We start from the raw sequence: 26,525 nt of genomic DNA on the forward strand, positions 1-26,525 counted from the left end.
TAGAAGCACGACAGATATTCTTTAAAAAATCCCGAACTAATGCATGCCTTATGATGTAATAAATGACAATGTTTAATATGTGAGACAAGTATTTTTTATTTATACAACAGCTATATGTATTTTTTTTTATCTTTTTGTGCTAGGTGTACCCTCCGTCTTTCACAGCAACAGTCAGGAGTACCTGCCTGCAATTTCACAATATGTTTGTCTTCGGAGGAAAGTCCTGGTTTTACCAATGTGTTGCTATTCTGGCCTCTATTTGCCAGTCATTGCCTCTGAGAGCACCTGCTCTGGTACCATATTCTCCTTTTCTTTCCATTTGGAACGCTCCTACAGAACAATGCCTTACCCATCACAAGACCAGCCTGAATTTCCGACTTTTTCAGTTGGTGGGTAGTCCAAAAAAGACTGCCACCAATCAGGCAATCTCTATGTTCTACCATGATAGACTGGGCTACTATCCTTACATTGATGAGGTCACAGGAGAATCAATCAATGGAGGGATCCCTCAGTTCATTCCCTTCACCCACCATTTGAGGAAAGCGGCTGCTGACATAAGGCACTACATACCATCCGAACAACAAGCCGGGCTGGCTGTGATTGACTGGGAGGAATGGAGGCCATCCTGGGTTCGAAACTGGGCATCAAAAACTATGTACAAAAAACACTCTGTTCAATTTGTTCAGTTAAAAAATCGATCCCTAACAGCACAGCAAGCCCATTCGATTGCAAGAACTGAATTTGAGAAAGCTTCCAAGACAGTTATGCAGCAAACCCTCATTCTAGCTGAAATAGTGAGGCCCTATAAACAATGGGGCTTCTTCCTCTTTCCCGAATGCTATAACTATGACTATAACCAAAACCCAAACAATTATACCGGACGTTGCCCAGACATCGAAAAGCAGAGGAATGATGAACTCTGGTGGCTCTGGCGCACAAGCAGTGCTCTTTACCCCAGTATTTACCTTGAAAGTGCTCTGAAATCCACACCAAATGCAGCACTTTATTCACGGCACCGGATCCAGGAAGCAAAAAGGGTTTCCACTGCCCGCAGTGAACACGCTCCTCTGCCAATTTATCTTTACACGCGACCAGTGTTTACAGATGACCCACTGACATTTCTCACTCAGGTAAGTGAGGAAGCGTATTAACAGAAGTACATTTCATTGTCTAATGACTAATCTGTTCATGTGGATGTTACAAAGTAAAACAGATGATTCCATATTTGGGCACCAATGATAATTTACCTTTGGTCAATATTCACCAAGGTTATATAATGTGCGAAAGCAGTACTCAAATGTGAGATTGCAGACCATTCTTTGAGCCAGAGCGATCCATGCAACAAAGAAAGCTTCACCCAGCAATGATCTGGCTCTGGTGCCGTGCCATCATCCTCCTCCACATCAATTTGTATTTTATGCGACATCCACATGTAGAAATGTTTGTGCCACTCTTGGAGTTCACAATATTGCAAGAAACTATATGATTATGAGTATGAGCATATAGCACATAACACAAGGACATAGCATAGCTGGAAGGGGGACATTGGTTATCTTGGTATATGCATATTGAGAAATAACACAAAAACAGCATCAGAGAGGAATATGTAACAAACATTGATTGGTGGACCAGAGAGGGACTTTGAAACATAGATACTTGGTTGCCAGTCTGTGGATACATTTAAGGAACAGGAAAAAAGATTTTGAAAATTATCAATTTGGAAATGGGTAACCAGTGCAGAAAATGTCCAACAAAAGGAACAGAAGAGGTCTTAGGTAATTTACAAATAAGCCTTTTGCCGTATTTTGGGCAGTTTGTAAGCAACTGAACAGATAACTTGGCAGTCCGGCATACAGAGCATTAGCATAATCAAGCCAGAAGTTCTTGAAGGGCCCACCCCCACCACTGCATGATCAACATGGGGAAGAAAGAGAAGAGTACACCTCAGAATACATACACTGTAAAAGTATGATCCGACAACATCAGAAACCTGGTTAATTAGTTTAATTTCAAGTTCCCACATGACTCAGATTCTTAATCTTCATTGCAAAACCGGTAGGCAAGTCGAATATAATAGGTGATACAGGGCATCTCTGAGGGTCTTTGAAGAGGTGTGAAGGACCCAATTGCATGGTCTGCCTTAGATACACTAACGTTTAATCTCAAATAGACAGGACTGAAGGTGGGAGAAATCCTTCTGGTGACCAGAGACCTTGCAGAACTCTAGTAGGAGATGTGGAAAGAAATGATGGTCAACAGGGGAGTTACATAAATGTTTAAAAAGAGGGTAGATACATGGGACTCCTGAGGGGCTCTGCATGTGCCCAATAAAAGGTTGATCTAAATGGGCCCATTTTAACGGCTTGGTACCCGTTTGAGAGGAAACTTTGGAACCAGTCTAATGAGAAACTTCAGAGTCCTACTAAATTTGAAAGTCGAGATAAAAGTATACAGTGTACTGAGGGACCCCCGGCCGGCCCATAGAGTCGGTGTCTGCCCTGCAGTACTTAAGACGAAATAGCTGCACCTCGAGATGGATGGGGGTGCAGGGTCTCTTACTCCAACACCAATCAATAAGGACAACTCAATGGTTTGGCAAAGGGGAGTTTGTTTAATGACAAGTACAAAAAACGTGTAAACATGGACATCAACAGCACTGCGACAGCCCGTCTCGCTTCAACTCCCTCGAGCTACACACAACATAACTTTTATACTCAAAACGCGTCATAATCTGACGTGTAACACTCAAAATTAACATGCAATTTTATTGGTTGGAAAAAAGGTAACTTTAGTATAGGTGCTATATCTGTATATGGTAACGGGGTAAGGGGATTGGGTAAATACTGTCAGGTGGGCATCTAAGCCCTTCCTTCACAAATGACTACTGTAGACGTCACTAAAAGTACGTCGTCTCACTGGTTCTACTAACTATAGGACCCTAGATTATTTGGTCCATTGTGATTGGGTTGGCATCAACCCCATGCATAAATCTCCACTTTGCTTAGCAGCACGCAGAACGGTCAACCAGGTGCAGGGTGTCCCCCAATTCACCCTGCCTTCCTTCAATCAATCATTACTTTATGGGCTATGTGTCAATTAGTTCACTGTGGTTGGCCTCGAAACTGCATCTTCTTGTCTCGAAAAAGTTCTGATATATCTGTCTGGGTTGGTGCCAGGCGTAGGTGTGAAATCGGGCCTATTCTCACTCAGCTGGTCACATGCTAGCACACTATGGATTCACCTCGTTTCTCTCCATTTAGGCATTTGATTTTCATTTCACCCTGCCACCTGCATTCGCTTTCTTATCTCAGTTCCTTAGAGTCAGGATATTCTGTTCTTAGCTTCAATTAAAAGTAGCTACTGTCTACAGCTTCTATCTATGTGGCCTCGGCTTTCCTGGCATGAGCTGCCTCTGCTGAGTTTCGATTCAGTCTTTTTCCTCTTGATGCTAAAATATGAAACATCTTGTGTTTGACTTGGAATAACCTGGGTTGGCTCTGCTTTTTATGCAAAGTGGATTCACACTTATACTATTGTGCTTTGTTTTGAGGTAGATTATGTACAATGGCGCTTGCCGCTCTATTCTTCTACTAAGCGTTGCAAGCCACACTATTTTCTTCAGCTTCTTGCGGTTCCAAGCATATGTACAGGCATTAGTTGGTTGAATATATTCACCATGCTTTCAGTTTAAGCTCCCTTGTGTTTCAACAATGTTCTCTTCCTTTGGGTTCACAATATCTTTATTCATGGCATTTTGTCTTTGTGTCATCTTTGGGTCGTCATATCTTTATCTGTACGTTAGTTCGGGCCTTTGTGATGTCACCATTTGCCCTTCATTAAGGATTTTCTGGCTTCTTCTTGTACAGTACTTAAGCAGTCTTCATTTTGTTTCATTTGCTGGTAGGGTTTTCTCAATGGGTACCCCACTGCCCATGGTTGTCTGGTTATTGATACTTCAATAGGTGTTATTCTTCTAATAGGCACCAGGCAGAGCCCCACTGCGGCTCTCTGCTGGTTTATTTGATCATCATATGTTACATATTTCGGTCTGAACGTTCCTGGTACTTCAAAATGGGCGACTGGAGTGCAGGCTATATTTGGGACCTCCTCTACACTCCCCCCTCTGGTCAATTCATCGACCACTTCCATTTTTTCATTTGAATTCATCTTACTTGGTTCTTCTGCATTCATTTTCATTTCATCTTCTGGGCTCACTCGCTCTTCATCTTCTGGTTCTGTGCATGATGGCTTGAAGAAGTGTCTTTTTGGCGTCCATATCTTTATCACTCCTTTCAGGCTTCCCGCAGTCCTCACATGTTCGTCTTTGTTCCATGTCATCAGCTGACATTTTCCATTTGGGTTGCAGTAGATCCATTTCCCACATAATTTTTCACTTCCTTGGCTAGAGAAACTTTGTACCCTCTGGGGGGTGCTTGCTAGCCTTCACAAAATGTCTTATTTCTTCATCAGTCAGATCTTTGGGCTTCCATCCTGGTTTGGCATCAATCATGATCATCATCCCTATGGCTTTCTTTGAAGTCTTCTGTTATTGTGAGATTATTATCTTGATAACGCAAAATCCTAGTAATATCATCACTAGCACTGCTCTTAGGAACTTGAATGCATCCGCCATCCATTGTGGAACCCATGAAAACAGTGATCCAAACCAGCTGTCATCATCAACTTCATCAGTTTCATTGATCATCTGGTTCTGCAGGTTTGTCAGCATACCTATAGCCTCTGTTAAGGTTCCATTTTCCTCGTCGTGAGAAGGTATAAATGTGCAACATGATTCTCCTATTTTGGCACAAAATCCTCCATCCATAACTGTAATCATGTCAAGTACATATCTGTTCTGGAGAGTCATCAGTCGGATGGCTCTTACTTCTTCCTTGATTGCATTGAATCTGTTTATGGTTGTGTTGATTGTTTGCAGTAATTCCCATCTGGTTATCTGCAACCATTTAGTATTTGCTCCAACTTGGAATGTTGACATGAAGATTTTCGTGAACACTGATGAGGTAAGGCTGAATAGCCAGTGTTCATATGGGATTGCATGAAAAGCTTCTTCTGATTTGGCAGAAAAGTAATTCTCTCTCTTCATTCTAGTTATCAGTTCCACAGATCTCTTCTTCCTCAGATGAGCATCTGCTTTCGGGAAACTGTCAATATTCAGGTCACTTTTCGGGATCACTAATACTGGAACGTGGACTTTCACAATCGTGCATATGCCTCCCCAGTCTCTTGGCAGTCTGATGTATGCTTTGGATCCACATGCCCAATAATGATCCATGATCACTGCAGTTCCATGAACCATTCCTGGAGCATCAAAAAACTCATCCACAGTTCTGATTCTCTCCCATATTTCCTGTGCCATTGTTTCTGAAGCAGAATTTTGGGCTTTCCAGTGGGACTATTTGTAAGGGTCCTCCTCTGTCTTCGACCCATGTTAGTAGTTTTGCAAGTTTTGGCCATAATGGCTTTCAGCCATTTTGCACAATGTGTACAGTTTCTTTGTAGAGTCCAGTGACCATCCAAGCTCTGTAGATCACCACTCCTTTCCCCCATCCATCTGCTGAAAGCACTGTTCCCCAAATCTGCATTTGGGCTCTGTTTTTCTACTTCCGTGCTTCTTCTGGAGTTTTTCCTTGGATATTTAGTCTCAGGTTTACTTCCCATCTTATTCCTGCTCCTTTAACTCCAGGCTTCTCGTATCTGATCACATGATTCCTCATATGAGCTCTGTTTCTTGATTTAATGTCTTGAACATAATCATCTTCATCGGGATAAGCTGTTTCAGTTTCCCATATTAGTGAAGCATCACTTGCCATAAACTGGCCTCTAGTTTTGCACATTTCCACGTGTGAGAGACAGTGTGCTGTCTGGACATCAATTTCTACAGCCACAAAGATCTTGTACTTTCCCATGCTATATCGTAGGAGAGCACAAACAAAGCATTCTCCTTCAGAATTTCGTCTTCCAACTTCCTTCATGTGCTGGTACCAAATGTTATTTCCCAGGTGTGTGGTGCTGTCCAGGTAATCGTTCAGTTCATTGTCGTCTTCATTCGTGTTTCTCTTGATCCTTAAGGTTTTCATGTAGTTTGCTATTACTACATCTCTGAATGCATCTATGTGGCCTTTTCTTGCTGGAGGGTTCTCGGGTATCCTGGTCCACGGTGCAGGCTTCTTCATCTGCGCCATTCAAGTGGACAGGAGTCTGGCATTCCTTTTCCTTTTTTCGTGCATTTTTTCTCTGCTGCGTGTTAATGACCATGCCAACCAGCCTGACACTGGTCCAGTGTATGGCTGTTCTGTGGGATTGGTACTTGTCCCTTCTGTTGGAACATATATGCTTGGCAATACAGTTTCTGCTGTTTTGGTCTTCATTTCCTCTTGTAGTTTCTTCGCTCTGGCTATGAACGGGAATATTAAGTCTGCTAACATTTTTGTCCTTGCGGAAAGCTTTTCTGAGGCCGCTTCTGTTTTCTTAAGGGTTTCTGTTAGGACTGCATCCATTGGCTTTTCTTTTAATTCTTATTGTTATCCCATGACGGCTTATGTGACTTTTCTCACGGTAGGAGGTCTCTTCCCTCCTGCTGCTTTGGTTTGTGGTTCTGCAGTCATTGATGTTAGGCCTGTTTTGTGTATATTCAGTGTTTGTGTGCGTGTAGTTGTCAGTGATGTTACTTCATACATTCCGTGCCGACCCTGTCTCCGGCTTTCCTTCTCGTCCGTTACCACAAAAGAGTGTGTATCATTGCTAGTCACATCGATTTCAAGTTCACTCACTCCACCATCAGATCTTCTAGGGACTGGAATTACTATATAGGGTCTGTGTGCCTTTGTGGGATTCATGTGTATATCATTAGGTGGGTGCACTGAAATTGGGACGCTTTCTGCACCAATATAGAATGCAGTTCTGTTTGTTAATGACAGTAAATAATGATGAATACAATGCATAAGTACATAATGGCTCGCTACGTATGGGGATAGCATTTCCTTCCAGAGAAGCCAGGACGCCTCTCTTCTTGTGGGAGGACCAGGTTGCTGCTCTGGGCCCCCATCTCGATCATTCACCAATGTTAATGTTAGTATTTTCTTATTCAATGTCGCCCTTCAAGTTCAGAATTCACGAGAGTCTGTTGTTAGGAAGGTGTTCCCCTTCCCCTTCTTGCAAGTGGCAATTGTCTTTTTAGTTCAGGATACAGTTCCTTTGTTAGACTATGGAAAAGAAATCAAATTAAGCAATACTTCAGTGTGTCCTTTTACTGTGCGTGTTCAAAGTAGGTGAGCTCCCAATCCACCCCCCGAATTTTCTTCATTCCTGAGGACATGCTGGAAACTGATCAGTGTGAGGAGGATGGGAAGGAAAAAACAACATGTACGACAAGTGAAGTTATCAACTCCTTTTCCTCGATCTGTCCCTCGGCGGAAAGTTTGATGATCTCCTCAGAAAACTTCTCTGATAGTTTGAAAGTTCCACTTGCAGCATGATCTCATGCAGTAGAGTTCCCATTTGTGCAATATTAGCTGGATCTTTGATGAATGTGGGAACATCAACATCGATTGGTCTCCCCACTAGCTCTGGAAAGTCAGTAACTAGGCGAAACAGAACATTATGCGCCAGTCTGCTGTCCCCTGGTGATGGAGTCATTTTTCCTGTCTTGCTGGGTTCAGGATTATGTGTTTCTTCCTTGATGTAAACAGTGTCTGCACTGTCCGTTTGCGTGAAGTGCGACCAAGAAGACTATGTTGTTTAGGAGACGACTTAGGTTTTCTGTATTCGTTGGATTTTGAAGGAATGTTAACGTATCCGTTGTTCTCCCGACAATAGATGGACAGTCTTCAATTATGCAAAAGAATAGCGTGTTGATGAGCTCATCTATTTCCGCCTGTGTTGGAAACATTTGCTTCTACCTCACTCCACTCGGGGAGTGCGATGAATTGTTCTGCAATGACAGTAAGCGGTTGCCATATTATTTTTTCGTTTTCAATATCTTGAAGGAAGTCTGCAACACTTGTGATTCTTTCTACTAGTGACGGGTATGATCTGAGCACTAGGTTGAAGTATGTAACAAAGTCCTTCGTGATGTCTCTGCTGTGGGACACCATCTATTGTCGGGAGAACAACGGATACGTTAACATTCCTTCAAAATCCAACGAATACAGAAAACCTAAGTCGTCTCCTAAACATAGTCTTCTTGGTCGCACTTCACGCAAACGTACAGTGCAGACTCGTTTGGCGTCAGATGATGGTCAGAGCCGGGTTGGTTCCGAAGAGCATACAGTGCCAATGGAAGGCAGTGCAACCATCCCCTCTTTAGAGTAAACTTCAACTTGGCTATCCTTTCCTTTAACAAGCCGTTGAGCCTCTCACAGATACCATTTCCTTCCGGATGATACGCCGATGAGTACTTGTGCTTTATACCAGGCAGCAAGCTAATCTGCTCAAAGACTGCATTTACAAAGTGGGCCCCATTATCTGATCTCATAACGTCACACACCCCCCACCTGGGAAACACTTCTCTCACTAAAAATGTGGCCGCACAGGTAGAGTCTGGGTGTGTACATGGACCTGCTTCTATCCATCTAGAGAATGGACACACCACAACAATAAGGTATCTGTACCCATTGCATACTTGAATCATGTCGATGTAATCGACATGCAAGTGCTGAAAAGGCCCATTTGGCCTGGGGATGACTCCGCTCGTTACTTTCAATGTGTGCCCAGTGGTGAATTGCTGGCAGATTATACAGTTCACCATGAAAAATGCAACATGCTCTGCTAATTTCGGTATGAACCAGGATTCTGTGAGCGTTGCTGCTAGATTCTCTTTTGACATATGCGCCGGGGAATGTAATTGCTCCAGCGCTATTTTTAACAGGGCTACAGGCATTACTGGTTTACCAGTGCTGTCTTGTCACCACAAGCTGTCAGAGGGGATTAAATAACACCCTCGATGTTTCCACAGGTTTTTCTCTTCCTGCGGTGCCTCCCCTTGGAACTCTATTAATTGGGTTTGCCCTAGATCGTTATAGGCTCCGGAAGTTGTTCAAGCAACCAACATCCTTTCATCCTTTCATGGTGCACACCATTTCCACTTCCATAACCGTCTCACTTTTGATGTCATACGCTTGGCTTCCGTGTCTGCTGTGTGATTTCCGCGCAAGATAAAATCTGTCCGCTTGGTGTGGGCGGCGCATTTCACGACCGCTATACCCACTGGGAGCTGTAGTGCCTTAATCAGCTTTTCTAATAGGGCTGCGTGCTGCACTGGCATGCCGTCCGCTCGGAGGTAGCCCCTCCTTTCCCAGCGCACTAAGCCTGCATGCACTGTTGATGTCACATAGGCAGAGTCACTGTACACCATTACTTCCTGGTCTGCGTGATTCTCAATGGCGAGTATCAATGCCAATAATTCTGCAGCCTGTGCTGAATAGTGAGATGGTATTCGTGCACTGAGAAGCACCCGAAACTCTCCATTCGCTGTGTGTTTCATTACAGCAACGCCTGTGTATCTTTGCCCATCACTTTGTTCGAATCTCAAAAGACCTGTCACTAAGGACAATCTCTCCTCCTGCCAAGGCATTTTCTTTCACCCTGGGAATTTCATCATTGAATTCTTCATAGTTCGCGCAGTCATGTATCGGCTCTCCCTCAGTGACTGGTTCTGCAATGAATATAGCTGAATTTACTATCTTACATCAAATTATTTTGATCGATGGGTTAGATATGATCACTTCATAGGCAGGAGCTCTCTGAGATTTCAATGTGCCCTTTGGTTTCTCTAGAATGGCAAATAGTGAGTGCTTGACGTAAAACATCATGGAGCATCCCATTACAATGGTTGTAGCCTTCTTTATGGCGAACGCTGCAGCAGCTAAACTTTGTTTGCATGGGAAGTGGCCTCTCATTACCGGGTCCAGATTCCTACTGTAGTATGCTAGCGGCTTGTACCCCAAGGAGGTTCTTTGCGTGAATACTGCCGTCATGACGCTGCCATTTGTGCGTGAAAACAGGTGCAATTCCTCGGCATAATGGGGAATTTCAGAGAACTGGGACTGTGCAAATCACTCTCTTGAGTTCAGCAAACCCTTCCTCCATAGCTTCAGACCATTCAATGCTTTCTTTTGTCACTTGGGCTTTCTTTAAGGCCTGAAGTGAAGGCTGTGTATAAGAGCTGTAATCGAAAACCCATGCCCTAACATAGTTGCACAGGCCTAGAAAGCTCTGCATTTGCTTTATCGTGAGTGGCTTAGCCGTGTTCATTATGGCTTCAGCCCTTTCGGAGGTCACTTTGTTTCCTTCGTGTGAGATCAACTGGCGTATGTACAACACTTCTTGTTGACAATATTGTAATTTTTCCTTGTCAACTTTATATCCTTTCTCAGCCAATATAGACAGTAGCTGTATAGAATCGTGCCTGCACTTGACTTCTGAGGTGCTGCAAATTAGGATGTCATCCACGTATTGTAAGACGACACTTTCTAATGCAATATAGCACAAATCCATTTGCAGGACTCTGTTGAAAATGGATGGGGACTCACAGTACCCCTGTGGCAGCCTTGTGCTTTTCAGACGCATTTGTCTGAACGTGAATGACGTCAGATTTTGTGAGTCACGGTGCAACGGGATTGAGAAAAATGCATTTTCCCAGTCAATCACCATGAAATACTTTGCCTCAACGGGTATATTACATAGAATTGTAGACGGGTTAGGGACTAAAGGGAACTCTGCCTCAACAATATCATTTATTGGTCGTAAATCCTGGATTAAACGCCAAGACCCCCCCCATTTGATTTCTTGACAGGATAAACTGCCGTATTACATGGTGACTCTGACGTTGCTAAGATGCCCTGGTCCATCATGGCAGAAATTGTCTTAGAAATCCCTTCGTCTGCCTCTCGGGACATAGGATATTGTCGGGCTCTTGGTAGGATTGCTCCTGGTTTCAACTTAATTTTCACTTCTCCCACCCTCTTCAAGAGGCCTACGTCATAGGGTCCGGTAATCCATACTGAGACAGGCACTTTGGCTATATTTTCATCAAAATATTTGGGACGTTTCAGTGCCAACATCATTTTCTACGGTACTTCACTTTTAATCATCTTTACCCAAAAGGTGATACTTACTTCTACCATTGTCTCTCCTATGTCTGTTTGTTCTTTGAATAGATCGTCATCGGTGACGTCAGTCACTCGATATCCTTCTTCGATGGCGATAATCGCGCGCCATTGTCTGCCCTCCTCATCGTAACTGTCAACCAACACCACTTTCCCTCGCACTGCATCTGCGTGTATTATCAAGGGAAATACCTGTCCCTCCTCCTCACGCATAGTTATCCGTGGTCTAAATTAAAACTCTTCAAGGGTTCTCACTACTTTCTCTGCAAGGCCTGGCAATCCCGCCATAATCCCACGCATGCCATATGCAAAGATTTCTGGCTCTAATGGTATGGCCCTCATGGCTGTGTGTCCCGAGTAAGCTCTGATCATTTCACATACATTCGAGTAGTGCATTCCTGGAGTGGAGCATATTATGCCCTCCTCTGTGAACGAAATTGTCATGTTCAACTTCGTCATTAGGTCTCGACCCAAAATGTTTACTGGGTCTGACGCGAGTATAATAAGGGTACATTCATTTCGCACTCTCCTATGGAGACTGGGAGTGCGTTTGTAAAGGGAACTTGACTGTGAGCTCCTGTGAAACTCTGAGTATCTATGGCCTCACCGGACAAGGAAAACTTGCCTTCACGTATGCACGAGTGTTTTGCACCCGTGTCTACTAGGAAATAATAATCTTTACCCCCTATAACGACATCCACCCTAGGTTCCCTGTGAGGGTCTGGTGTCACTGATAGGATAGAGCACATCAGGGTTCCCAGTGAGCTGTCCTAGTTATATACAAATTCGGCCCACTGTGCACTTGTGGATTTCCCCCGTTCCCATTGTTACTCCCTCTTCCAGGGTTTGGAGCTTGTCCTATGCTCATCATGTGTGACACTTGCAACGGTACTTGTTGGGCTTGTCCTTGCGGAAAACTCCTCACACTCTGTGGCTGTACTCCTTGTTGCGCTCTTGGCGCTTGTTCCACTGTGTGATTCTGTGCAATGCCCTGTTGTAAAATTGCAGGTGATTTTGCCATGCCTGCTCCCATCCCTTGGCCGCTCTGCATCATGCCTTGGTTTCTGCATGTGCGCGCCAAGTGCCCTGTCATTCCACACAGTCAACATACCGGCGGTGGTTGGATTATTTGTCCATTTGACAATCTGGGTTTCCATTTTGCACATTTTGAAAACCTCCCTGGTTATTTTGGAAGCCTCCTTGACTGCTCTGCCATCCTCTTCCTCAAAATCCTCTTCCCTGTGGGTAAAATCCTACATTGCCCTGATTATTCTGTTGCGGACTGGCCACCTGTTGCATGCTTTGTTCGGCTGCGCTAGTTACCATGGCTCCTTCAAGAGCATACTTTGATAGTTTCTTCTGCACTAGTTTCGCTTCCTCACCCTTTGGCGTTGCTTCCTTTTTACATTTCTTTTCCTGCAGCAGTCTGCAGTGATGTGCGATAGTCATCTGTATTTCAGCCCAAGGTTTAGCCTCAACTCCTACCAATTTCTTGAGTTGTTTCTGTACTGGTTCTGGCAAGCCTTGGCCAGTGGTCGAAGTGTTTGAAAAGAAGTATGTCCCCTGCTGGCCTGCACCCACTCCCCACAAACCCCATCATCACGTCCCCTCCCAAACACAATACACACCACCAAACACTTGCACTGAACCATTCCGGGACGGGACCGTTTCTTTTTAAAATAAAAGTATAGGAGCTGTAAAAGTAGAGGAGCACCACTCCCGACCACTCCCGCTCACTTCGACCACTGGCCTTGGAACAATATGTGATAAAACACAAGAATGGATTTTGTCCAAGATTCATGCGTTTCGAGCACCCATGCGTCTTGGAAATTCTGTATATAAAGTAACAGATCTTCAGAATCCTTCATTTTTTGAGTCATTATCGCTCCCATATCAGAAGTATCTGGGTAAAGTACTCGCAGTGCTTTCCATACTGCTGCTCTGCAATTGTTAAATGGCGCTCTGTCATGTGCGGTATTGATTGTGGTTACACCAGGGTACCCTGCCCCTGCCCACACATCGTCTACTCTCTCACCAAGTATGGAGACTAGGAGACCCTTAATGTCCCCTATGGCTAACGTGCTTCCTCCTGTCATTTTTTCCAACTCCTGTAACCACTTTCCAGCTCCCGATGTCAGCATTGGAAGTTTGTTTCTCAAGTTTCCCCGATCCATGTGTGGCCATGGAATATATTGTGGTCTTACGCCCCCTTGTCTAGTAGCGGAAACTGGAATGCGTAGCCCTCCTTTTCTTCTCTCATTGTTCTCCTGTCTATTGCAGGGGTGATATGTCACGCTCACCTGATTCCCACGGAGGCGCAGGTCTGGCTTCGAGTGCTGATGCTTCTTCAATGGTGAAGCGCAGGACTCTGAAGATGGACAGGGAGGGCCCCTCTACTCTGGCTTTTCTGGCTCGCAGGAATATTCCCCTGTGCGTGAAAAGGGAGTATTACCTACTGACGGAATAATGCTCAAGCCTCCCACTCCCTTCCAACCCTCCACGATACCCTTCCACGATTCCCCGTGAAGTCTCACCTTAGGGTCTGGAAGGATGAGTTCTCCATCCTCCTTCTGATGCAGGGGCGCGTTGAAACCCAGTTACTTCACTGGATTGAGGTTTGATGGGAGTTCAAAATAAGCTTGACTATTCAAGAGAGGCGCTGTAAGAGTTCTGTTGCAAGTTCAAAAGTTCAAGCTTGATAATAATGTTCATTGTCTTATTGCAGCAAGCGCTAATGCTTATGTCTTTTTCCCCTTAGGGGCCGGGGTTCGGAATGCCGGAGATATGGCGCCGACCCGAAGTGAAACGTGCAGTTCCAGTAAATGACAGGTAAGTTATGGATGAGCGTTCAGGTAATGTCTTTGCATTCGCTCATTCAAAGTCTTTGGGCCTCATTACACGGTAGGCGGTAGGGATTTATTGTTATCGGTAAGGGATTACCGGTATCGGTAAATCCCCTCCCCAATTACGACCCGGACATATCGCTATTAGCGGCACCGCTAAGTACGGTGGCACTATTAGCGGCAAGTCCGTGAGCGCGCACCCCCTCAGTCCGGAAATAGCGGCATAGCGCTAATATCACACCATCACGAGCCATGCGGACATGGCAATACCGGCATGTAGTAGACCCAAAAACCCCTTACCGGCAAGGCGCTAACACCGGCATCGCGAACCACACGTTAAAAGAGCACAGCAGTGTTCCTACCTGCCACAGGTTGACACAATCAGCACAGGTGGAGGCAATGGAGACTGGCAGCACAAAAGAGCACACCACACCCCTTCCCACACCAAGATGGATGCAATACTAGCAGCATTACATGGGCTAGAGGACATGATTGCAGTGCAGCAGCTACAACAACAGGCAGCACAGAGGAGACGCAGGAGGAGGAGGAGGAGGAGGAGGAGGAGGGCAAGACAGGCGCAGCAAGCACCACCAGTGCACCTAGTGATACCACAGAGGCAGCCACCAATTCCCAGGATCAGAGCCAGTCCAGTCAACCTAACCCCTGAGCAGATACACACCCTGTACCGTCTGGACCGGGATACCATCACCACCATTGTAGACATGATATACAACGACATCGTGAGTCTCATTGACATCCGTACTGCCATCCCCCCCTCTACTGAAGGTGGTAACTGTGCTCCACTTCTTGGCCACAGGCACCTACCAGCATACGGTAGGTCAGATGCATGGCATATCACAACCAGTATTCTCACGCACACTGAACCAGGTGCTCGATGCCCTCCTGAAGCACACAAGTCAACACATATACATGCCACGGACTGCCCAGGAGATCTCCAACACCAAAGTTGGCTTCCATTCACTGGCAGGCATCCCAAGTTGCATCGGGGCCATCGACTGTACCCATGTAGAACTGGTGGCCCCACATGCCAATGAGGTAGTGTACCGTAACAGAAAGCAATACCACTCCATCAACGTCCAAATGGTATGTGACTCCAATAAGATCATCACACATTGCTGTGCCCGATATCCCGGTTCAACCCATGATGCAATGGTCCTGCGGAACTCGACAATACCACGATACATGGAGCGACATGCTGGACAACGTTCGTGGCTACTTGGTGAGTAGCAGGCCAACCACATGGCAGTGTGATGTGATTGTGAGTGGGGGGGGAGATGCATACTCCAACTGGGCCTGATTGGGGGGGGAGATGCATACTCCAACTGGGCGTGATTGGGGGGAGGGGAGATGCATACTGCAACTGGGCGTGATTGGGGGGAGATGCATACTCCAACTGGGCGTGATTGGGGGGGGGAGATGCATACTCTAACTGGGCGTGAACTGGCATCAGGAGAAGAATGGACATACATATTTGCATCACTGTACAGTGAGGCAGCCCACAATGGACCAGACACAAAACCACATGCTAGAAGTGAGTGCCACAACAAACATATCTATCCATTACGCCAAACAGGCCATTCCAAACAACATGCACACCGCACAACACACCATTCCCCCCATTACACAAATCAGCAACATGCATATAAAAATCACATCTGAAATGTACGCTGAACAACATCAGAAATTATCCGCGCACATGAGTGCATACAAATGGATCTCCTGTAGCCATTGTAGTGAGCCACACCCGTACCCCACCACTGAATTGCCATTGAACTGCATGGGGACATCAACTAAGGAATGGCAGTGTACTAGAAGTGTGGTACTAACGTTGCCAGGGCCAGGAAACACAAATTACTTAAACTCAGGCGGGACATGGCAATCCCTGACGTATGCATGCATGGTGCATGTCCACTTGCGAGGACCACCTCACCTTCCCACATTGCAGTTACCTTGATTGCCATGCGTGCTTGGATCAGTGGATGTCGTTGAAAATGCTATGTTTGTTTGTGTGATATGTGCAGGCTCCACTTTATGTAGACACTTACACATACCCATTGTTGCACCCATGCAGGTGATCCCCTGAAGAGGTGGCTCCTTACCCCTGTGCGGAACCCACAGAACAGGCACGAAGAGGACTACAATCATGCACACACCCGTACCCGCGTGGTGATCGAGCAGACATTCGGCCTATTGAAGGAACGCTTCCGGTGCCTCAGCAGGTCGGGCGGGGCACTCCTGTACGGGCATGAGAAGGTGGCCAAGATCACCATGGCATGTGTCATGCTGCACAATATGTGTATCAGACGGAATGTGCCAATGCCCCCTGACATTGAACTGCAACCACCGTCTGAGGATGATGACGGGGATGAGGATGGAGGAGAGGGGGCTGCAGGTCATGCAGGTGGCGATGCCCATGAGGGACGTGCTGTGCGGCAGCACCTGATAGACCATTGTTTCTGATGCACATGGATTAGGAGGGTGCAATTGATGTGGAGCTGAGGGCACGGGTTGTATGGAGGATATTAACACAGTGCACCCTTCAACAATAAAGCACACATACACAATAATCAATGTCCAGTCATGTGATTATCCATGCCATTACGTGTGTATTGAGCATTATGTCATTCAAACGTGCATGTACCACCAACCCCAAACACCCTCACCCCCCTGCCCCCACAACTCCACCAAACACCCTCACCCTCCTGCCCCCACAACTCCACCAAACACCCTCACCCCCCTGCCCCCACAACTCCACCAAACACCCTCACCCCCCTCCCCCCACAACTCCACCAAACATGGTGTGCACATCAGTGCTGCATTAGTCTCCAAGTGTCAACAGTGACAGGCTGGCCCTACTTCCCTTCTCCACCACCACCATTGGGGGGTTGTGAGTCTGACCGCCGCAAGGACCGGCTGGACCTGCGCAGGATGGTTGTTGGGTCAGAGCTAGTAGACGAGGGGGTGGCTGGTTGATCTGCTCCCTGTGTGTGACGCATGCTCTCCATCGCCTCAGCAATGCGCGTTAGGACCTGCCTCACAGCGGCCATCTCGTCACATAGGCACGTTGTGTTGCTGTCCAAGGCAGCTTTCATGTCCCTTGATAACCCCCGGATCTCCTCCCTGGTCGAGGCAGCCTCGCTCACTTGCCGGGCAACCAGGGCATTGAGCTCCTCCTGGCGCTGTCGTATCAGGCTCATGCTGTCGTCTGCGGCCCTGCCCCTGTTACTCCTCGGCGCAGCTTGCTGCATGTGGCTGACATCAGGTGAGCTTGCCACGGGACTGAATGACCCATCCATTGAATCTCCGGCATGCACCTCATGGATGCTGCCATTGGATGTGTTGCATGGGCTGTGGTGTGGGGACAGCTGGGTGCTGGGTGTACGCTGCCCTTCCGGTGTCAGACATGGGTCGTCCACATCACTAATGGGTGCCGTGGCTGCTGCTTCCCCGACGGAGCTATTGGCTGCGGACGGCGTGCCTTCTGGCACTGGCTCCTGAGTGGTGGGGGTGGGTGGTGTGGGTGCTACCACAGTGTCGGATGGCATTTCGACCCTTGGTGTGGTCGGTGCGTGTGTGGCTTGTGAACCCTGGGCCACTCCAGATTTCCCAGTGCCCCTCGATGTACTGGGCCTGGTGCCTGCATCCTTTCCCTTGGCCTGCTTTTTGGGTGGTGGGGCCTGCGTTGCAGAGTCCAGCTCCTCACTGTCAGAATGTGACCCTGTGGGGGAGCAAGACAGGGATAGCATCAGTGATGGGTCAACGTGCATCATGCATATGTTGTTGTTGTTGCTGCAGTCCTTTGGATTTGGACATCTAGTTTGGACATGCAGGTTGTTGGCCAGATGGGTGGGTCATCCGGACATGAGTCAGGGTGACACGTGTGTGAGGTGCTGCATGCATGTGGTTGTGTGGGAATATGCACGGCATATATGCAGGGTTGTGTACATGTGTGTGTGATGACCCCATCCATTAGCTAATTCCCATTTCACATTTGGGGGAGGAACTCATGCTTTGCATTGCAGTGTTTTGCGTGGACACTCACCTCCGTCTGACGTTGTTGCCACACCGCACTCCATTCGGCCCACTCCCTCGATGGATTCGATGCCAATGGTGCTGGCACATGTCTCCTCCCACTCCTGCATCTTCATCGGGGATCCTCCTCCGCCTCCTGTGCCCATGGCCAGATTCCTGTTGGCCGATAATATGCTGCGTACACGGAGGCGCAGATCATCCCACCGCTTGCGCACGTCCTTTACGGTGCGGGGGGTGGAGCCCACCGCACTGACTTTCTGCGCCACCTCAGCCCAGATCTCCTTTTTTCTCAGGAGTGCAGGGCGCCGCATGTCGCTAGCAAACACTACGTCTGCATTTGCAGCCAGGGTGTCTGCCAGCATTTTCAATTTGTCGTTTGAAAAGCGTTCTTTGCGTTGGCGCGCATCAGCTTTCTTTAGGGCCTTGGGCATTGTTTGTTATTGTGGGAAGTGGTATTGCCAGTTGTGGTGTTGCTGCAGGTCCTGAGTGCAGGGGATGGCAATGGATTGTGTTTTTAAAGATGGCCGCCGGGCTCTTTGCCGTTCCTGTGCGATGACGCTATTTCCGGTTCCGGTGTTTTACGGTGACCGGTAATAGCAGTGACCGCTAATAGCGGTGACCGCTAATAGCATGCAGCATGAGGGCGGAGGTGCTATCAGCACTTTGGTCGGAGCCGGAAAGGTGCTTTTGCGCCAGGGCGGTAGGGTCATTTACCGGCATGGCCCTATGCGCGTGTCCGCTTACTCGTAATGGAACACTATTAGCGGTCTCCTGCGAGGGCCGACACGCTAATAGCGCCATGCCGGTAATTCGCATTTTTTACCGCCTACCGTGTAATGAGGCCCCTTGTCTTTTTTCCCCATAGGGGCCGGGGTCCGGAATGCCAGGAAGCGGCAGGATCCGAAATGAAATGGGAATGACCCAACAGGTAAGTCTTAGTAGGAAACTGAGCCTTTCCTATTCCCTTCCTTCTCTCATCTTGTTTTCTTGTCTTTTTCTCTCTAGGCTCTGAGAAGTGGGTGCGGATCCGGATGATCGCTGCTGAAGATGGAGGCGCCCAGGAAAGGTGAGTGAAATGCAGCGCTGCAGCGATCGAAGCGAAATGCTTTTAAAATGATGTCTTCCCTTTCAGGATCGTCGGTGTGATGTCTCTGTGATGCAGCTTTAGCTGGTAAGGTCTTCTTTCTCTCCAATTTTCTCTTATCTCCCTTTGCAGGCGACCCAGGATGCTGACAGGCGTGGCTGAAGTCCAGATGCAGGAGCTGACACGGAGAGCATCCAGCTGGGAGGAGCAGAACAACGCGAAGCGTGAGTTGCTGATCGGGTGTGGTTTAAATAGCTTTGGAAGAAGTTCCAGGTATGTATCCTTCCACCGATCAGGTATGTATCCTTCCCCGACCACACCCAGGTGGAAAGTAGTCCCACAGGTAAAGTAGTTCCATTCAGACCTCAAGAGGGCCTGGATGTAGCAGCATGGTCTGCATCAGGTAAGTGCACATTAAAACACTTGAACACATGTCTAGCTTTATGAGCCTGGCGCCTAAGGCGCCAGGACAGGGGTCTAACATGAGCCTGGCGCCTAAGGCGCCAGGACTGTGTCCAAAGGGCCCCAGCTTGGGCCTGCTGGCACTTCCCTGGGGGGAATGATGCCTGCCTCTGGGGTTGCTGGGTCGGACCTGGCTCCTTGGAGGTAGGCATCATGACATGATATTCCTGCATCGCTGTCTACCCGGTAGTGACCTAAGCCTGTCCACATAGGGTGGTGAAGACACCCCCCTCTGACCGTGAGATACTTCTTCATGTCAGTCAGACTGCGTGGCTGACTCTGCTGCCCTTGGTGCAGACTCACTAGTGTCTGACCATCTTATCTCCTTTTCCTTTGGGAGTTGCCTTTAATTTCACCTCCCCTCCTCGTTTTCTTTGCGCTCTTCCCTTTCTGAGTTGGACATTGTCTGTCCCCAGTTCACGCAACTTCTTGTATCCTCCTTATTCCTATTTATTTCTAATCTATCCATGGATAGCTTTCTATTCCCACTGCTACGAGTGAGCTCCTCAGTGTCATACAGCTGAGTGCTTTCCAAGTGCTCGTCTTCCCTCTCTCCTTGGGGTATTTGTTCTAGCCCCATTTCATCATATTTTATCGATCGTTTCTCCGATGCTTCTGGTGTCGAAGTCATCGTCAATATTCGCCCGAGACGTACCTGGTACTGAGTCGTACGCAGGAAAGAATTCTTCGATATCTTCCCAGTCTACAACTGGATCTGGGTTTTTAACTTCCATCTCCAAATACTCAAGATCGCGTGCTCTCTGTCTTCGCTTACGTTCGATATCAACGCCAAATTCCTTTCGCTTCCTCGCCTCTTCTCTGACCCTATCTTCTTCCTTTTTCTTTTCATTTCTACGTTCATCTGCCCTTTGCATTTCCTCATCTCTTCGTCTCGTTATTCTTTTCTCACGTATCCTTTGCTCTTCTTCTAACCTTGTTGCTTCTGTCTGTCTGGGTCGTATGCTGCTCTTGGGTTGAGATCGAGCTGTTTTTCTTGCTCCTCGCGATATAGCTGTTCTCGCCTTTGTCTTTCCTCCTTATCCTTTTGTCTCTTAATTCCTTTTCTTTCCCTTTTCTCTGTGTCTCATCTAACTTCTCCTTTTGCCTTGCGTCATCAATGCCTTTACCATTGAATTTCAATAAAATGTGTCCTCCCATCCATTTGTCTTTCGCAAATGCCATCCCAACAGTTCTGTCTCCACTCCCTTTCCATCTCTTCCCTTCTTTCTCCTCGTCGAGAGATGCACTTGTCTGTGCCTGATCTTTTCTTTCATCATCGCGCTTCCCCTTGTCCCTTGGGACTGCGGAGGTAATATCCCTGTCCTTATCCTTCCCTTGATTTTCGTCACTACTAGGTGTAGGTGACTCATATGCGGGGTTGCTATACCCCGTGGCTGCGTTAAGTTCCCTCAATGGGTATAACCCCTCGTCCTTACTTCCTTCATCTTTTGTTTCGGGCGGGGCAGGTGGCGCAGTAGGCGTCTCACCCACCTCTGTGCATACAATAAGTATCTAATCTGTTGGCGGCTCTTCCTCCTTTGCTTGCTTGTACATTTTCCACAATTCAAGAACGGCGAGGCGTTTTTCCAACTTCTTGCCTGTATATGTGGCGTGCAAATATGTTGTCATATGTTGTAAGACAGCTTTAGATAAAGACCCATTTTGGGGCCATGGCATAAACATCTTGTGGGCAGTACCTTTAACCCACTCGGTGATATACTTCTTTAGCTTGGGTGCATGTTTTGGCAACTGTTTGTCTAAGTGTGCTAATGGAGTTATGTCTTCCATGCTTAAATCTGTTCCCTCCCCTCTTATATAACACTCATCAATGCTTTTGTGTGGTTTAAACAACTTGTGACAATATGAGTGAGCACCAAACACTGCAAGCTCCAATCCAAAATTGCACAAAAATTGTACACATCCCAATTTACTCAAAAACATCACTTCATATGCGATTCTGTCTCAGCTAGTGAATCGCGGAAAATTTTTCACTCAGCTTAAAAATAAATAATCACTTAGGACGTCACAACAGAAAACATGTAAAACGGACGCTTAACAGACTAGACAGACACCAGCTGGGCACAAATAACTCTGCCTCTAATCATTACCCCCTCATGGAATCTAAACGAACCCCTTTGACAACGTCTTTAAACGTTGTGGTAGCCTAATTATTCCCCATTATGTGGGACTCTGGATACACGTTTCTTCTAGCCGCTATATTTAAAGCCCAGGAATAAGGCAAATCCTCTCTCTTCTCAGATTTCCGCCCTGGTAACCTCGCTCTTCTCGGGTGTCCACCCCAGTAACCTTTATTTATTTATTTATTCTCGAGTCATTAACCCTTATATATATATACAGTCATCTCTACTGCTAACTATATTTTTTATTTTCCCTTTACTTGTTCTAAGGCATGCACTGTTTGCCAAAGCACTACATTTTTTCTTTACTCACCGTTCTCATGGTTCCTCTCTGGATCCTCGGGGTTACCGCCTTCCTTGGCTCTTCGTCCGATCATCTGCCCATAGGAATGGGAAGGGATATGTGGGAAAACGGGTCCCTTCAGACCTTTACTGCAGATTTTGCTGACACTACCATTGTCTACGGGGAGCTTCACAGTCTACTCAGTAGAATGGCAAAGGACTTGTGGTATTGCCGAAGACATAGAGTTACTTTATGTCGACGGTCATTAGGTGTCTTATTTCAATTAATAATCGATAGTCGATAAACCATCCGATCTTTGCTACCAAGTGTACGGAGGGACCCCCGGCTGGCCCATAGAGTCAGGGTCTGCCCTGCAGTACTTTAAAACAAGATAGCTGCACCTCGAGATGGATGGGGGTGCAGGGTCTCTTACTCCAACACCAATCAATCAGGACAACTCAATGGTTCGGCAAAGGGAAGTCCGTTTAATGACAAGTAAAAAGAACGGGGAAACATGGGCATCAACAGCATTGCGACAGCCCGTCTCGCTTCATCTCCCTCAAGCTTCACACACAACATAACTTTTATACTCAAAACGCGTCATAATCTGACGTGTAACACTCGAAATGAACATGCAATTCTATTGGTTGGAAAAATTGTAACTTTAGTATAGGTGCCATATCTGTATATGGTAACGGGGATGAGCCGATTGGGTAAATACTGTCAGGTGGGCATCTAAGCCCTTCCTTCACAAATGACTACTGTAGACATCACTAAAAGTATGACGTTTCATTGGTTGTACTAACTATAGGACCCTAGATTATTTGCTCCATTGTGATTGGCTTAGCATCAACCCCATGCATAAATCTCCACTTTGTTTAGCAGCACGCAGAACGGTCAATCAGGTGCAGGGTGACCCCCAATTCACCCTGCCTTCTTTCAATCAATCATCACTTTATGGGCTATGTGTCAATTAGTTCACTGTGGTTGGCCTCGAAACTGCATCTTCTTGTCTCGAAAAAGTTCTGATATCTCTGTATGGGCTGGCGCCAGGCGTAGGTGTGAAACCATGCCTCTTCTTGCTCGGCTGGTCACGTGCTAGCAGACCATGGATTCGCCTTGTTTCTCTCCATTTAGGCATTTGATTTTCGTTTCACCCTGCCACCTGCATTCACTTTCTTATCTCGGTTCTTTAGAGGCAGGATATTCTGTTCTTAGCTTCAATTAAAAGTAGCTATTGTCTACAGCTTCTATCTATGTGGCCTTGGCTTTCCTGGCATGAGTTGCCTCTGCTGAGTTTCGATTCAGTCTTTTTCCTCTTGATGCTAAAATATGAAACTTCTTGCGTTTGACCTGGAATAACCTGGGTTGGTTCTGCTTTTTATGCAAAGTGGATTCACACTTATACTATCGTGCTTTGTTTTGTTTTGCAAGCCGCAATATTTTCTTTAGCTTCTTGCGGTTCCAAGCATATGTACAGGTGTGTGTTGGTTGAAAATATTCACCATGCTTTCAGCTTAAACTCCCTTGTGTTTCAACAATGTTCTCTTCCTTTGGGTTCACGATATCTTTATTCATGGCATTTCGTCTCTTTGGGTCATCCTTGGGACGTCATATCTTTATCTGTACGTTAATCCGGGCCTTTGTGACGTGACCATTCACTCTTCATTAAGGATTTTCTGGCTTCTTCTTGTACAATACTTAAGCAATCTTCATTTCGTTTCATTTGCTGGTAGGGTTTTCTCAATGGGCACCCCACTGCCCATGGTTGTCTGGTTATTGGTTCTTCAATAGGTGTTATTCTTCTAATAGGCACTGGGCAGAGCCCCACTGCGGCTCTCTGCTGGTTTATTTGCTCATCATACGTCACATATTTCGGTGTGAACGTTCCTGGTTCTTCAAAATGGGCGACTGGAGTGCAGGCTATATTTGGGACCTCCTCTACAACAGTAGTCCACCTTATCAAAGGAGGCAGATAACACCACCAGCAGTGACAAATGAACCAGATCTGAGTAGAGTCATAAGTCATCCCATGCTGAGAGCAGGGCAGTGTCAGTCCTATGTCCCAGATGGAACCCCGATAGCAGAGGCGATAGGAGCTGGTTGTTCTCAATACAGGCACCTAATTGTTGAGTCAGCATTTTTTCAAGGTTCTTGTCGATCCAAAGAAGCCCTGCAATAGGTTGATAGTTCCCCATTTCCAAAGGATCGAATGAGGGTTTATTAAGAAGGGCTGTAATAAGGGTGTGTTTTAAGCACTGGGGAACAGTTTAAGGTGGTTTTTAAGCACTGGGGGACAATTCTCTGTTGGAGGGTCAAGTTAACTAAATGGGTATGCACAAAACATCTTACAATCATGGACACCTGTTACTGTGCCACACACAATAGTATATTAAATCGATATAGTCATAACATTGACAACTCTCCTACACATTTTTTAGTGAATCAAACAACAATTGTCAAACAAACGTATTTTACTAAATCATGGGCCAATTTCTTGAAAATCCATTTGATGTTGGTCCATGGGTTTCATCCACAAGAAAGCCAACACGTGTTTCGCATAGCCCCTGATTCTACTTCAAAAGAGGTGAAGGAGCATCTTCATGGCTAATACTTAAATGTATTGTCTACAAAAATATGATATGACATTTAATTAATCACCCAAACTGAACTATATACAATATGCTCCCATCTAATATATCATTTACATTACAATGCATCTTCCCTTTTTAGTTGTACATGCTCATACTGTGCCTCAGAAATATTGTAAGACTGCCCTATTTGCAATATTTTTCATGACCTTCCATGTTGGGCAGACAGAGGGACAAATCGATATTTATTACTACACATTATGTGGCGCGTCCTGAGCATACTATAGGTTGGTAAAAATGTGAAAAATTAACAAAAAACACTAACTCGACCAAGTAATTAACTCATAACTTACTCAAAGTTATTCTTATTCTAGGTCGATCCTAATGTACTCCCGTAACTACCAATGTTGTGTTCCAATCTTGTCAAGCAAATTGACCCAAAACTTTCCAACAACTAAAGCCTTATGCTGATTCCAACTGTACCATCTCCAAACACAAACGAAATATAAACTACTGTTCAAATACTAAATAATGGCTGTTGCATCAAAGATTATAGATTAACTAAATGGGTAACCTATTTGGCCACACTTCAGGAATAGAGTTGTGCGACAAAGGCAGGAAGTACATGCGAGCTGGACCAAGTGAGCTTAATTAATAAAGAAAGGCCATCTTCCTCGGCTACGCCTGAGTACCAGTGCTTACCTCCATTAAAAAGGACGAAGACTCACCACACTGAAAGCTTTCATTGTTTTACCTAAGGAAAACATGTGTTTCATTTGTTAGCCGGTTAACTGGGGGGTGCAACTTTCTGAAGTAGGCAAGCAGGACTGGAAAAACGTCTAATAATAGAAAAGATTTTGGCAGGCTTATTAATGGCTGAGTGAATCTGGTTATGACGTAAGAAAGATCTAGCTTTCTTAATTCCTGTTTTATATAGGAGTTGTGCTTTGCTAACGTAAACCTCTGAAAAGAGAAATCATAGGGATTCTTTGTTCTTTCTACTTTTTTTGTGATTAATATCTTAAGATATTCAAAAATTATTGTGGTCAAAGCTAATATTTCGTTTGAAAAAAGGAAAAGCCGGTATATTCTGAATTGACCCCCTTATTAAGGTTTCAAAATGTAAAAATAATGTACCTTTTCAGAATTCTCTTGTAACATTTTTTGTAATCAGTCAGATGCGAAGAACGCAATGAATACATCACTTACATTACTTACAATATTGCTGTATTGAGCAATGCATTTTGGGATACTTTGATCCCTTCATCATAGTCCACCAAATTTGAAGATCATTTTTTTTCTGAGGAAACTAATTAAAACATGAAACAATGTTACATGAACTTTGCAAAACTTTGGCAACCCATGTTTTGGAACTGAACTATGACATTGGTTAATGACCATACCGTTATGGAATGCTATTCCTTGAGCAAATCCTGTTGCATCAAAGACACAATGGATGCATCCTTGAAGATATTCTGTTGGAAATTGAGTTAGCTTTTATACTTGTCTAGAGTCTACAAATTAGCCTATTGCTATGAATTCTAAATGGGTATTTTTCTTGCGACATGTGATCAGTTTGTTGAAAGGCCTATTGCTGTTTACTATGCATAGCATTCGTTTCACACATCCATCTCCCATGTTTTCGTCCCAATGGAGCAGTCTAGTCTTTTATTTTTTGTTGCATCTATAGATGTGCCTTTTGGTCCATGTTCAACATGTCTTGATGGCGTGTATCCCAACCTAGCAGAAAGCCCAGTCTAGTCCTTCCATGATCAGTATGCACACTTGTTATTTATGTCTCCCACAGTCATTGATCAGTTTCTGATAACCCACCAGATTAAGGGAAATTGGATAATTATTCTATAGTGAATTCAAATTCTAATGCACCACATTTAAAATGCTGATCACAACCTCTCCATGTTTCAGATCACAATTAAGGTGCAAC

At 45.8% G+C, this 26,525-nt stretch overlaps 1 protein-coding gene across 1 annotated transcript in view; it reads left to right on the forward strand.

Annotated features, from left to right (window-relative positions):
* The first annotated feature begins 200 nt into the window (after positions 1–200).
* Positions 201–26,525, forward strand: part of LOC138514646 (hyaluronidase PH-20-like) — a 66,408-nt gene continuing 40,083 nt past the window's right edge. Inside the window, exon 1 of the mRNA XM_069630085.1 lies at positions 201–1,130. Within this exon, the coding sequence (XP_069486186.1) occupies positions 201–1,130 (930 nt within the window). The remainder of the gene's footprint in view (positions 1,131–26,525) is intronic.

This window comes from Ambystoma mexicanum, chromosome 12, assembly GCF_040938575.1.
Source record: "Ambystoma mexicanum isolate Mex_15411 chromosome 12, UKY_AmexF1_1, whole genome shotgun sequence".
Taxonomy (NCBI): Eukaryota; Metazoa; Chordata; class Amphibia; order Caudata; family Ambystomatidae; genus Ambystoma; species Ambystoma mexicanum.